At 42.1% G+C, this 13564-nt stretch overlaps 1 protein-coding gene across 2 annotated transcripts in view; it reads left to right on the top strand.

Annotated features, from left to right (window-relative positions):
* LOC126109400 (splicing factor 3A subunit 1) overlaps window positions 1–13564 on the top strand; it is a 74520-nt gene that overhangs the window by 11545 nt on the left and 49411 nt on the right. For both annotated transcript variants that reach the window (XM_049914429.1, XM_049914430.1), the window contains exons 5-6: window positions 4080–4233; window positions 10611–10738. In XM_049914429.1, coding sequence (XP_049770386.1) covers window positions 4080–4233; window positions 10611–10738 — 282 coding nt within the window. The remainder of the gene's footprint in view (window positions 1–4079; window positions 4234–10610; window positions 10739–13564) is intronic.

Genomic DNA, 13564 nt, shown 5'->3' with positions numbered 1-13564 from the left:
ACTACTAATGGAGTATTCAAACATTACAGGATTCTTTTTCCTATTCATCTGCATCAATTTACATTTATCTATATTTTGAGTTAGCTGCCATTCTTTACACCAATCACAAATCCTGTCCAAGTCATCTTGTATCCTCCTACAGTCACTCGACAACGACACCTTCCCGTACACCACAGCATCATCAGCAAACTGCCGCACATTGCTATCCACCCTATCCAAAAGATCATTTATGTAGATAGAAAACAACAGCGGACTTCCACACTTCCCTGGGGTACTCCAGGTGATACCCTCACCTCCGATGAACACTCACCATCGAGGACAACGTACTGGGTTCTATTACTTAAGAAGTCTTTGAGCCACTCACATATTTGGGAGCCAGTCCCATATGCTCGAACCTTAGGAGTCTGCAGTGGGGCACCGAGTCAAACGCGTTCCGTCTGATACCCTTCATCCACGGTTCGCAAGATATCGTTAAAAAAGGGCGAGTTGCGTTTCGCAGGAGTGATGCTTTCTAAAGCCGTGCTGATGCATGGACAGCAACTTCTCCGTCTCAAGGAAATTCATTATAATTGAACTGAGAATATGTTCGAGAATCCTGCAACAAACCGATGTTAAGGATATTGGTCTGTAATTTTGAGGATCCGTCCTTCTAGCATCTCGTGTGCTTTTTTCCAGTCGCTCGGGACTTTACGTTGGGCAAGAGATACGCGATAAATGCAAGCTAAGTAAGGAGCCAATGCAGTAAAGTACTCTCTGTAAAACTGAATTGGAATCCCACCAGGACCTGGCGATTTATTTATTTTCAACCCATTCAGCTGCTTCACAACCCCAGGGATGTCTATCACTATGTCCTCCATATGGGAATCTATTCGAGACTCAAATGGCGGTATGTTTGTACGATCCTCCTGCGTGAAAGATTTCTCAAATGCTAAATTTAAAATTTCAGCTTTTGTTTTGCTGTCTTCTTGCCAGGCCAGACTGATCAGTGAGTGACTGGATGGAAGCCTTCGACCCGCTTACCGATTTTACGTAAGACCAGAATTTCCTTGGGTTTTCAGCACGGTCTCTCGCTAAGGTATGACGGTGGTTGTGGTTGAATGCTTCGCGCATCGCTCTTTTTACAGCAGCAGGAATCTCTACTAACTTTTGCCTGTCTTCATTCTCCCGATCTATCTTGTACCGCGAGTGCAACTTCCTTTGCTTCCTGAGTATTCTCCGAAGTGCACTGTTAAACTACGGTGGGTCTTTTCCATCCGTAACGCACTTTTTCGGCACATACTTGTCCAATGCGTGATTTACAATGTGTTTAAAATTTGCCCATAATTCTTCCACGTCCATCATAGCACAGACTCCGCAGCAGAGAGGAGGCCGAAATACTGAATTTGGTCTTCCAAAGTTGTTTCACCGCAGAAGATGGTAACACTGTCCCTCCTTTCAATTGTCATACGAACGTCGAAATGGCAGATATTGAGATAATCAATCGCATAATTGAAAAGCAGCTGCAATCACTTAGTGGAAAAATTTTAGGACCAGATGAGATACCCATAAGATTCTATAGAGATTATGTGAAATAACTTGGTCCCCTTCTAGCTGTAATTTATTGTAGATTGCTTGAGTGATGAAAGGTACCTAATGAATGAAAAAGTGCAGGCTATTCCAGTTTTTAAGAAAGGCTGCAAGACAGATCCACACAATTATTGACCTATATCATTGTGGTCAGTCTGTTGTAGAATTATGGAACATGTTTTATGCTGAAGAATTATGACCTTTTTTTTTTAAAAAAAATGAATATCTCCTGAAAGAAAAAAGTAAGAATTTGCAAAAAGACTTTTAGAGAATTGATGATTGGTGCAGGCTCAGGTAGTTGATCCTGAATGTAAATAAATGTAGCATATTCCGCATATGTAGGGAAAGAAATTCATTACTGTACAGCTACACTATTGATGACAAACACCTGGAGACAGTGTCTGCTGTAAAATATCAAGGCATAACTATCAAGAGTGACCTTAAGTGGAGTGACTACATAAAACAGATAGTGGGAAAATCAGATACCAGACTCAGATTCATCTGAAGACTCTTAAGGAAATGTGACTCGTCCACGAAAGAATTGGCTTATGAGGTGCTTGTTCACCCGATTCTTGAGTATTGTTCCTCTGTGTGAGATCTCTATCAGGTAGGACTCATAAAGGAGATAGAGAAGATCGAACGAAGAGCGGCACATTTCATCACGGAATGATTCGGCTGGCAAGAGCGTTACGGAGGTGCCAAACTAACTCCACTGGCAGACGTTACAAGAGAGGTGTCGGGCATCACAGAGAGATTTACTGTTTAAATTTCGGGACACCGCTTTTCAGGAGGAGTTGGACATCATATTACTACCCCCGCCCCCTCCCCCCACATACATCTTGCGCATTGACCAGGAGGAGAAAATTTGAGTAATTAGAGCCAATACAGAGGCTTACTGACAATCATTCTTCCCACACTCTGTTCACGAGTGGAACAGGGTTAGAGGGAACAGATAATGGTACCGAAAGTGCCCTGCGTCACACGCCATTAGGTGCTTTGCGGAGTATGATGTAGATGTAGATGTAGAGATACACTGATTGGTTAGGAAGTGTATTTTCTATCCCGAGTGATTATAGAAAGAATTGCACGACTGGAATGTTGATGAAAAATAAGTCGGTGTTCGCGCTGTGCTGACTGCACACTATCGGAATGGTGTGTGAGAGTTATTATTTCATTTGTTTCGACTGTGTTGGGTTTAACTGTGGGTAATCTGAAAGACGAAGGGGTGACTGCCTCGTACTGTGTGTCTGAGAGGAATGCATTTGTGAACTTAACAATGGCTTTAGTTACAATTAATCTTATATCTTAATCCAGTATTAGTATGCTGCCATTGTATCGTTATAACATATCCCTTGCCAATCCGATCATCCTTAACTGTTGATACGTAATTTAGGTTTCTTTCTTATTCTGAGGAACAGTTTTGCCAACCAGAGGCAACAGCTGGTAGAAACTTTGATCACTTGCAACTGACACTTTATCGCCACACACATGACACAGCCTACATTTGTGAGTGCCACCTGACTTCTAGAGAAATTTAACAGAAGAGTTCAAATTTTCTATCTGTCACCACAATGCACGACTATCGAATCTTGCTGGTGGCTCCATTTGGAGTCTGGCACTTAGTGATCACAAATACTAAGAGAATCGGTCCAGAGGACAAAGCGACTAGTAAAAACACGTGTGTCTGCAGTACAGCATGAGCCCTCACTGGCACAAATCACATTGCCCTCAACAAACGTGGCATGAACTGACACTACCAGTGCCACAACTCCTCCCCCCCACCCCCCACCCCCCCACCCCGCCCCCCCAAAAAAAAATCGCCTCCAAACAAAGTGGACACATTTTTGAAAGCTCTGCACACGTACAATGTCATCCACCATGACACTATTATGTTACATCACGGCTCGAAGCTGACGGTCGGTATTATAGGGTACAGCTCAGAAGTTGAACACAGATTTGTAGTGTCGTGTATGTTTGGACAGCCAAAGATGGTGTTGTCGACATCATCCTCTTTGCCACAGTCGCAAAATTAAGATGCCACGGAGGCATTACAAGGTAGGTGCTTCCCATAAAAACCATGGTAGAATGTGTGTGTGTGTGTGTGTGTGTGTGTGTGTGTGTGTTTCCAAACCTTCCGGAGCATCGACATTCCTCGTACCGGAATATAGTCGCCAGTGCTGCGCTGTCTCCGTTCTTCTCAATGTCGGAACAGCTGAGTCTCAAGTTTCTGCGGTTGGAGAGATACTTGTTCTGAACACAGTTGTTCGAACATCAGTTTCTAAATTCTAGGTCCAACACAAAATTTTGTACTTATTTATTGGTCTAGTAATGACTCGTGGTACAGAAGTATTTGTGCAAAAAAGCTTCTTTTGATAAATGGATTGGTTTCCACGTGTCATTTTTACACCACCACACTTTTAAAACATATTTATTTCCTTGACTGTACTCGCATTTATTTTGTGAGCCTTTGTCATTTTCACGTAGTGCCCTATAACAGCCAGTGTGTTTGGCAGGTGCTGATCCCACCGAAGGAGCTGATGTTTAAGCTCAAGGAGGAGAGCAGCTCGATGAACGTGATACTGGACATGGTGAAGTATCGAGCCGAGTGGATCAAGTATCAAGAAGCTCAGAGGCGCAAAGAGGAGGAGGAACTGGAGAAAGAGAGAGGTGAGTTTCGAGTGGGAGAAACTCGGTGTGCAGCTGCTCTAGAATCAAGTCGCCTGTGTTACTCGTAACGGGTATCAGATCCGGTCCGTATGTATCTTGTACTGTAGCACTTCAGAGAACTGAAATAAGTCGAGGAGTAAACTGACGGAAGGAAGTTTTTATCAGAAACTTCTGTAGACGGCTAACTGATTTGCTTCAAAACGCCGGCCGTTTTGGCCGAGCGGTTCTAGGCGCTTCAATCCGGAACCGCGCTGCTGCTACAGTCGCAGGTTCAAATCCTGCCTCGGGCACGGATGTGTGTGATGTCCTTAAGTTAGTTAGGTTTAAGTGGTTCTAAGTCTAGGGCACTGATGACCTCTGATGTTAAGTCCTGTAGCGCTTGCAGCCATTTTTGCTTCAAAACAACTGAACACTTGAGAATTACTGTTACGTGAAGTCTTTACTTTGAAGGAAAAAATGCTCCTGTTTGTCTTCGACTACTGTGAGAATTACAATTTTTGGGCAAACATTTTAGTGTAAAAACTTTAAATTTGGCAGCATTCAAACCTCGGTAATATTTCTGAGGAAATATTTTATAATAATTTTAGGAATTTGTCTATCTTCTTTGGAGATTGGATTGAGGGCATTACTTCCTTAATATACAGGGTGATTGAAATGTCAGTATAAATCTGAAAACTGAATAAATCATGGAATAATGTAAATAGAGAGGTACAAATTGACACAAATGCTTGGAATGACACGGGGTTTTATTAGAACCAAAAAAATACGAAAGTTCAGAAAATGTCCGACAGATGGCGCTTATCTGATCAGAATAGCAATAATTAGCATAACAAAGTAAGACAAAGCAAAGATGACGATCTTTACAGGTAATGCTCAATATGTCCACCATCATTCCTCAACAATAGCTGTAGTCGAGGAATAATGTTGTCAAAAGCACAGTAAAGCATGTCCGGAGTTACAGTGAGTCATTGGCGTCAGATGTTGTCTTTCAGCATCCCTAGAGATAATGGTCGATCACGATACACTTGCGACTTCAGGTAACCCCAAAGCCAATAATCGCACGGACTGAGGTCTGGGGACCTGGGATGCCAAGCACGACGAAAGTGGCGGCTGAGGACACGATCATCACCAAACGACGCTCGCAAGAGATCTTTCACATGCCTAGCAATATGGGGTGCTTCTAATAAAACCCCATATCATTCGAAGCATGTGTGTCGATTTTTACCTCTCTATCTACATTTTTCTGTGGTTTATTAAGTTTTCAAATTTATACTGACTTTTTGATCACCTGGCACAATCCAGGACAATAGCGGTCTCGAAATGGACCAATTGTTGGGCATGTGGGGAGGATGGATTAGTCTCACTTCTGTACAGATTGAGAGCTGGAAAAACAGACAGGGAGACAGGTGTTAACCGTTACACTGCCAACTTTGTGCTAACAGAGCGCAGCCCCTGCACACTGTGGCACACCTCGTGCCACTCCCGGCCTCGCCACGAGGTGTGGCACTCCTGTCTCGGTTCAATATAATTGCTACTGTGCTAAATAATCATTGCTGCTGTGTGTTTCTTTTTATAATGGAGGAAACACTAAATTTTACAAATTCTTTTGTATGTGGTTCGTTTCAAATTGTGGGAGCAGCTCAGCCCAGTTACAAAAGATGCATTTTCTCACAGCACGACTTTCCGAGCAGTGTCGAATCGTATCAAAAAGAGAACGCATTCCTCATTGTCCCGAGGTGGTTTCCCCTATTGATCGGCGTACTACCGATTTTGATCTGTCACGGTGATGCTCCTCTAACATTTCAGTTTGTCTTGTGTGAACTTTGTAAATAATTTGCAGAATTAAGATGTGTAGCAAATAACCATTTTGTTGTTGTTGTTGTTGTTGAGTTGTTGTTACCAATGCTTTTTTGCATGAACTGCTATGGCCTTCTGTTAGCCAACTATTTCTTTCTTTTCTTCCAGATTTATATTACAATTTCTCCATGTCTCTATCTTCTTTCGTAATTATTATTACTATTATTATTATTATTATTATTATTGTTATTAATTACAGTTATTTTTTAATATGATTTCACAGCACTTACCAACACTAATTTGCACTCTGCACCGTGTCAGACTTGTCTACTACTCCCACTGACTGTAGTCCAACGCACATTTCTGTTTGTTATTATTATTATTATTATTATTATTATTTTTTTTTTTGAGTGCTTTTTTAGTCTTTTCTTCCTGTGAGTGCTTTTTTAGTCTTTTCTTGCACTGGTTGCAACTTCAGAAGTATGCCTGTGGGTAGTGTACACAACTCTCTTCTGTTGCAATGACATTAGTATACTTGGCAAGCTAATTACCTGTTCTCTCTTCAAGTTGCATTACAAATTTGACAGATCAGTATTGGAGCAGATTATCAACATACAGTGTGTTTCCTCTTTTGAAAAAAGATTTCGGAAGTGTTCTTACTGCTACTATATTGACACATTTTCACTATTTACTGTATCACTTGTTAAACCCACATAAATGAAGGAAATGGGTATATATCCAGTTGTACTCACAGAAAATAAAAGTTTTTATTCTGTATCAATTTGTTTTGCGTGTAGTATAGTGTTGTGCTTGAAAGCCTGGTGCCCTTTGAAGAAGCTAATGTTTCATCCGTACCTTTTAAAATTGAGAGAGAGCACATCCAAACTTTTCTTACATCCCCAGCAACAGACCTTGTTGGTACAGCTGCTTTAGCGGGAATGTTACTGTTTCAAAAATGTACCATTCAGAGTAACAATAAATATCTGTCCTGAGACATTTACCCCAAAAATAGGAGTATATCATGACAGACAAGTCTCTGGAAACTGCTATGTTTTTTTCTTAGAACAGGCGTTTTCCTTAAAAGCGAGTTTTGGTGGAGCACATGGACGAATGATCCAGATTCATAATTCAATCGTGTTTAAGTGACGTAAGTACTGTTTAATTACAAAATCTGTATATACGGGGGAAATAACCTAAAACTTGTACCGTAGATATGTGGAAATGGAAAGTGTGACTAAACATGGGAAAAGGTATTTTTGACAAAGGCCTCATTGGCAGAAAGCTAATTTTCTGACGGTCGTTTCGTTGTGCCTTTCTGCTATTCAGTATCACTGCTATATGGTTGAAAGTATTATTAATGTTTTCACAGATTGAATTAATAGTCAGAGGCTTGTATTGTTAACAAATAAACATTGTAATATATGAAAATCAACTCGATTTAATATTTTGGCGATCCATCTGTTCTCCATCTTCAGGAGAACTGTGCTTCTGCAGCCGAGTCCTGCTGAGCGAATCTCATTTTTTGGGTGCATCTTAGATTCGAGTGCAGCTTAGATTCAGGTAAACATGGTACTACTATGTCGAGGTCATTTCCTGCCGAGTGGCCTAGAGCTTCTATCACAGATTTTGATGAAATTTTGTACGAACAGTAATCGCTCACGTTCCCAATTAATGTCGGTAAAGTTTCACAATCATTAATTCGATGCTTCCGAGAGATACAATCGTTAGTTAACCCCCTCGGGCAGCTTTCGACAGTACACCCGTGAGTTTTCAGCAACTTTGAGATGTAATATCTCTGGCACTATTTTCTTGAAAGAAACAAAACTAGATCATCTTGTACAGTTTTATGCACTGTCTTAAGCGAAATAATAAAAAAAGATTTTACAGTGATTTGCATGTGGATAATTTGCAGAAAAGTCAGCCGAAAAAACAGACGTTCAAAAGAATGTGAAGTTTAGTCTTTTATATCTCGGGAAGCAATTGCGGGGTACACCTGAAACTTTGCACGCATAGTAACTTAATGATACAAGGTCTTAGACTATAAAATTTTGTTGTCCTATTGCTTTCCAATAGTTTACAAATTGAGAGCAAAGTTGACAGCTATTCTGAAAACGCCAAAAATGTCTATTTTTGGCACAATTTTACAGAAAAGAATCTTCTGCAAACTCTTTTTAAACCATTTTCATTATAGAGACCATGTTCAAAACCACCTAACAAATATATTTTGTTTTGCAATGGGAACATTTGAGGCCCCAAAAAAGAATGACAAGGTGGAGGTACTTTGAAAATGGACCAGTAGTCTACAGGTACTCAAATTAAGTCTGCCAACTTTTCTTATGTTCTACTCTTGTTTAGTACTTGCTGGGGAAGGCAATATCAAATGTTTCGATGATCGGGAAGAGAGATAAAGTCTGAATAAATACAAGAGCTTTTTTAAAAAAAAAAAAAAAAAAAAAAAAAAAAAAGAGCTTTTGTCACAACTCATAGTGACATATTTCAATCTGTTTTTCTGCTATGACTACAGGCTCAAACTGGTTATAAACTTCACAATTTAACTTTGCATTACCAAGGCAGTGGAGATCGCGGTAGTAAAATAGTCACATAACAGCTGCGGCACACAAAAATGCTGCCGCAACCATTTTTTGTGAGCTTCCCATTCTTCGACAGACTCGTTGTAAGCCAGAAATGGCAGGGGATAAACGACCGAGGTAGTGACAGGTGAAACGGGAGGTGCGAGGGGCCTAGAGACGTACCCGAACTGCCAAAACAGAGGCGAGTGTTTGCAATGCTCGGGTTCGATTGTGCTGTGCTGTTTTGAACACCTCCTGCTGTTGACTGAGATGCTGCAACACCACGATAAGAACCCCCGCTGATGAATCGGCCGACATAGAAACTCAACGGCACCACTGTCAGCTGTCGTCACATGCAAATGGAGGACCAACTAGAGACTGAAAACCACACGGAGAACGATCCCACACCTGTCGTCACTTCTGTTATAACTCGGACATACAACACAACTGAGAATGTTAGTAAAACTTCATTAGACTGTAGCAGGTACACCTATCACCATAACATACACCAAATACAATAAGATAAGCAGTAATAACGTGATAGCGGAGTGTGAGTGTGAGCGTAGATCAGCAGCGTTTCAGCAAGCACTTGCCCATGGAGGGCTCTGTCTGAAGGTCACAGTATTATTCTTTAACAGCACACGCTTGCAAATGACAACACACAGCTAATGCGTGTGACTTTCAAGTGCATTACTTCACTGCTCTACTGCTTTACCATGTAGATGAAATTGTGTAGATTTGTTGTTGTTGTTGTTGTTGTCTTCATTCTGAAGACTGGTTTGATGCAGCTCTTCTTGCTACTCTATCCTGTGCAAGCCTCTTCATCTCTGAGTAACTACTGCAACCTACATCCCTCTGAATCTGCATACTGTATTCATCTCTTCGTCTGTCTCTATGATTTTTGCCCCACAAGCTTCCCTCCACTACTAAATTGGTGATCGCTTGACGTCTCAGAATCTATTCTACCAACCGATGCCAATTATCTCCTCATTAGTTATGCGATCTACCCATCTAATCTTCAGCATTCTTCTGTAGCACCACATTTCAAAAGCTTCTATTCTCTTCTTGTCTAAACTATTTATTGTCCATGTTTCACTTTCGTATATGGCTACACTCCAAACAAATACTTTCAGAAAGGACTTCCTGACACTTAAATCTATACTCATTGTTGACAGAAAAAAAAGATGCTTTCCTTGCCATCGCCAGTCTGCATTTTATATCCTCCCTACTTTGACTGTTGTCAGTTATTTTGCTTCCCAAATAGCAAAACTCATTTACTACTTTTAAGTGTCTAACTTCCTAATCTAATTCCATCAGGATAACCTGATTGTTTTCACAGATACGTCTAATGGTGGGATGAGTATTCCATAACTGATCATGTATGTTCTATGAATAATGGCTATGAATTAAAGTGCATCCTTAAGAAGTCTGTAATGTTTCAGATAATAAAAAGCATCTTGTATGCTTTATACAAAGGAGAATATTTTTCTAATTTTTGAAGCCGAGATAAAAATACCTGGAGAACATTGCTGTGCTTATTTTGGTGCTACTTTATTGGCCATTCACTTTTTTGTGTGATTTCTGAATTTAACATCACTGTGTATTTTATCAAATAACTGATAATGGGTAAATAGTGGGTGGACCTCACTCAGTAATTAATTAATTTTGTACACGTAGATTCACCATAGGTGCCATGCGACATATTTTGTCATTTTGGTATATACTTTTCACATAGACATCTCCCGATGTCCCTTAAGAACAGATATGTGCATGTGTGGACCTAGACCAGTTTTGTGCATAACACAACTCCCGTATCGGCATTTTGTGTCTGTCGCTGAGAGTGTGATATAGTATAACTGACAGATATGTCCTGTTTGGACTCGAACAGTAGTTGTATCCCCTTGTTCCTTGAATTCTCCTGTTCTGAACACAGTTTTAAAAATACATTGCCAAAATTTGCCACAGAAAGGAGGTAAAGCTCGAACAGTGTGCCCGTGTGTTCTGTTTCAGTCGCATACGCCCAGATCGATTGGCACGACTTTGTGGTTGTCGAGACAGTGGACTATCAGCCCTTCGAGGTCGGTAACTTCCCTCCACCTACGACACCAGACGAGGTGGGGGCACGCGTTTTGATGCAGGTGAGAATATTGAGCTTTATGAAGTCCTCAAAACATTTGATGTTTGTGCTGCTCTATTATATGTGGTTTGTAGACGGCGTATTTGTCTTTTAGCTGTGAGTTGAGTCTGTTGTGTTGTACTTTTAAAATAAGAGGGTAATTCAGGAGGTTTGGCATAATAAATTTGAGAAATATATTTTATTAAAAATTGCCACTTACTATATTGAAACTTACTATAATTATGTACATACCTTCTTTGTATGCAAGCATTTTATCATAAATGTCCACGAGCATTAGAATTCCCACGCTGTAGTTGACGGCAAGCTGTCTGCGAAGTTATCTCTTCACAGCATTCTTTGCCTCGATACTGCTTTCTATTTGTTCTTCTCTCAATTCCTCAAATCGTCTGTGACAACCGACAGACGTCCAGGTGGACGAATCGAGCATATGGGGATAGGACCCTGTGGTAATGGGAAGGAAGTGGGGGGGGGGGGGGGGGGGGTGGCACAGTGACCGACCGGGATATCGCGTAAGTCGGGTCAGCAGCAGAAAAGCTCTTCGGTATCGGCCGGGAGGATCTCGGATAGGATGTTGACAATTTTGTGTTGTGACGATAGATAATCTGAGCCCCTGCAAAGGACTCTGTGTGGCTGGTCCAGTCTGTGGTGGTATCAGTGACAGCGGGCGCACTCGTCTGCAGCCGGTTATCTGGGTCGGTGGCAGGATTAGCAGCGTGTGAGCATATGGTGAGAGAAATCTGTTTTCAGGCCAATTTTAGGAGATAGTGCGTGACAGTGAGGGCCTCAGTGGCAACTTCGTCATATCAGGAGGGGGCCTTTTCGTCACTGCACACGAGTTGTCCACAGGTGACAGCTGTACGGGAGAGATTTTTGATGTCGAAGGGGTGGCACCTGTCAAAATACAAGCTGTTGGTAGTTAGTGGGTTTAATATGGACAGACGTGTGGGTGGAGCCATCAGATGGGTGGAGGTCAATGTCCATGAAGGTGGCGCATTGGTTACAGGAGGACTGTGTGGAGCAGATGGGAGAGACGGTAATTAAGTAGTGGAGGGACAGGGATAGGGTGTCTCGCTCAGAGTCCAGAGCTCAAAGATATTGTCAGTGAATGTGAACAGGACGAGGAGTTCGGAGTTGGGAGGTTAGGGAGGTTTCCTCCGGAGGGCTCGTAAAGAAGTTTGCATACGAGGGTGCCTTGTGGGTACCGGTGAGTGTGCTGCAGATTAGTTCGTATACCTTCCTGTCGCAAGAAAAGTAGTTTGGTGTGAGAATATAATAGTAAAATGCACGTGGAATGAGGTGACGAGTTTGGGGTCAGAACGACGTCAGGAGAGGTAGTGTTAGATAACGGCAATGCCGCGTGCACGAAGGGTGTCAGTGTACGGGGAGGTGACGTCGACTGTGTTGAGTAGGGATCCGGGTGTGGAGAGTCGGTGAAGATAGCGGTTAGGATGTTTTACACGAGAGTGTAGGTTCCGGGCAGTCAGTCGGACGTGTAGGTCACCGAGCGGAAATTCTTTCGGTGGGAGTGCAGAACCGGCTACAGTGGTGCTTCCGGGATAGTTGGGTTTTAGGATTTTTGAGAAGCACGAAGAAGATGTGTGTGCGGGAGTTGTGGGGATGAGGAGGATAGTGTGTCTGGGATGGCTGTAAGAATTTCAGTAGGAATTGGAGGTTACGTGGGGCTTCTGGGGTAGTTCGGTACGGCACAGGTGTCGGGTGGAGCACAGACAGTTGGCGGAAGCATTCTGTCAGGTTGTCACTGTTATACGTCGCTACAATAGTGGAGCCTCTGTTTGCCGAGAGGGTGAGCAGCTTGGTATCTGTTTTGATGTTGTGGATGCTGTCCTTTCATCTGTCATGAGCTGTGTGTTCTCGGAAGGGACGTGGGGACGTTGAGGATGGGAGGCCAGGTTGGACGTTACGAATTCCTGAAAGATGACTAGGGGGCCAGTTTGGTTGGGTGCAATGAGGGGGGAGTGTGATACAAACTGAGAGAGGCGGGGTTCGGTGTCGGAGTTAGTTTAGCTTCGGTTGGAGGGTTCGGTAGCATAGAAGTGTTTTCGCCGTGGGAGGAGGAGAGTAGGTGTTCGATAAGTTCAGCACGGGAACTTCTTAGTATTCCAACAGCACCCCCAATAGCTGTTTTTAATCACACAATTTTTTTTTTATAACAACAGAACGTGCAAAACACATTCCCACTGCCATTTGCACAATACTGAGACGAGATGTTGACGACAGCATTTGATCTTGAATAGAAACCTAACATTAATCTAAAGGGAAGAACAGCACAATTTGTTAATTACTCCATGTTAATTACTCCACAGATTACCCTCACTTCTTACACTGTGCAGTGACACAGCTGTGCTTTGTCTCGTATGTTTAGAATGAGAAATATGATGAGCACGAAAACTGACCAAGTATATTGTGGAACAGTGGAACAATTGGATGTAATTTACACCCATGTTACTGTGTAGAGAAAGTATCGAGCATCAGATAGGCATAGCTTAACTCTTACTGTAACCTTACAGCAGGTGAGTGTCTTGCTGTACACTGCGTGTACTCTGGATTTCCCTGTTCATCATTCTTAAAGTTAAACATGATCTGAGCACAGTATTTTCCAGCCAACAAATATTTCAAGAATGGCGTCATTTTCTCAGATACTGTATGGCTGCACCGATATTTTATTCTTCGGAAACTGGGTATGTTATGGCATAAACACGTTGTTGTTGTTGTTGTTGTTGTGGTCTTCAGTCCTGAGACTGGTTTGATGCAGCTCTCCATGCTACTCTATCCTGTGCAAGCTTCTTCATCTCCCAGTATCTACTGC

The sequence above is a fragment of the Schistocerca cancellata genome, chromosome 12 (genome assembly GCF_023864275.1).
Source record: "Schistocerca cancellata isolate TAMUIC-IGC-003103 chromosome 12, iqSchCanc2.1, whole genome shotgun sequence".
NCBI lineage: Eukaryota > Metazoa > Arthropoda > Insecta > Orthoptera > Acrididae > Schistocerca > Schistocerca cancellata.
This window is presented reverse-complemented; position numbering and strand designations above follow the sequence as displayed.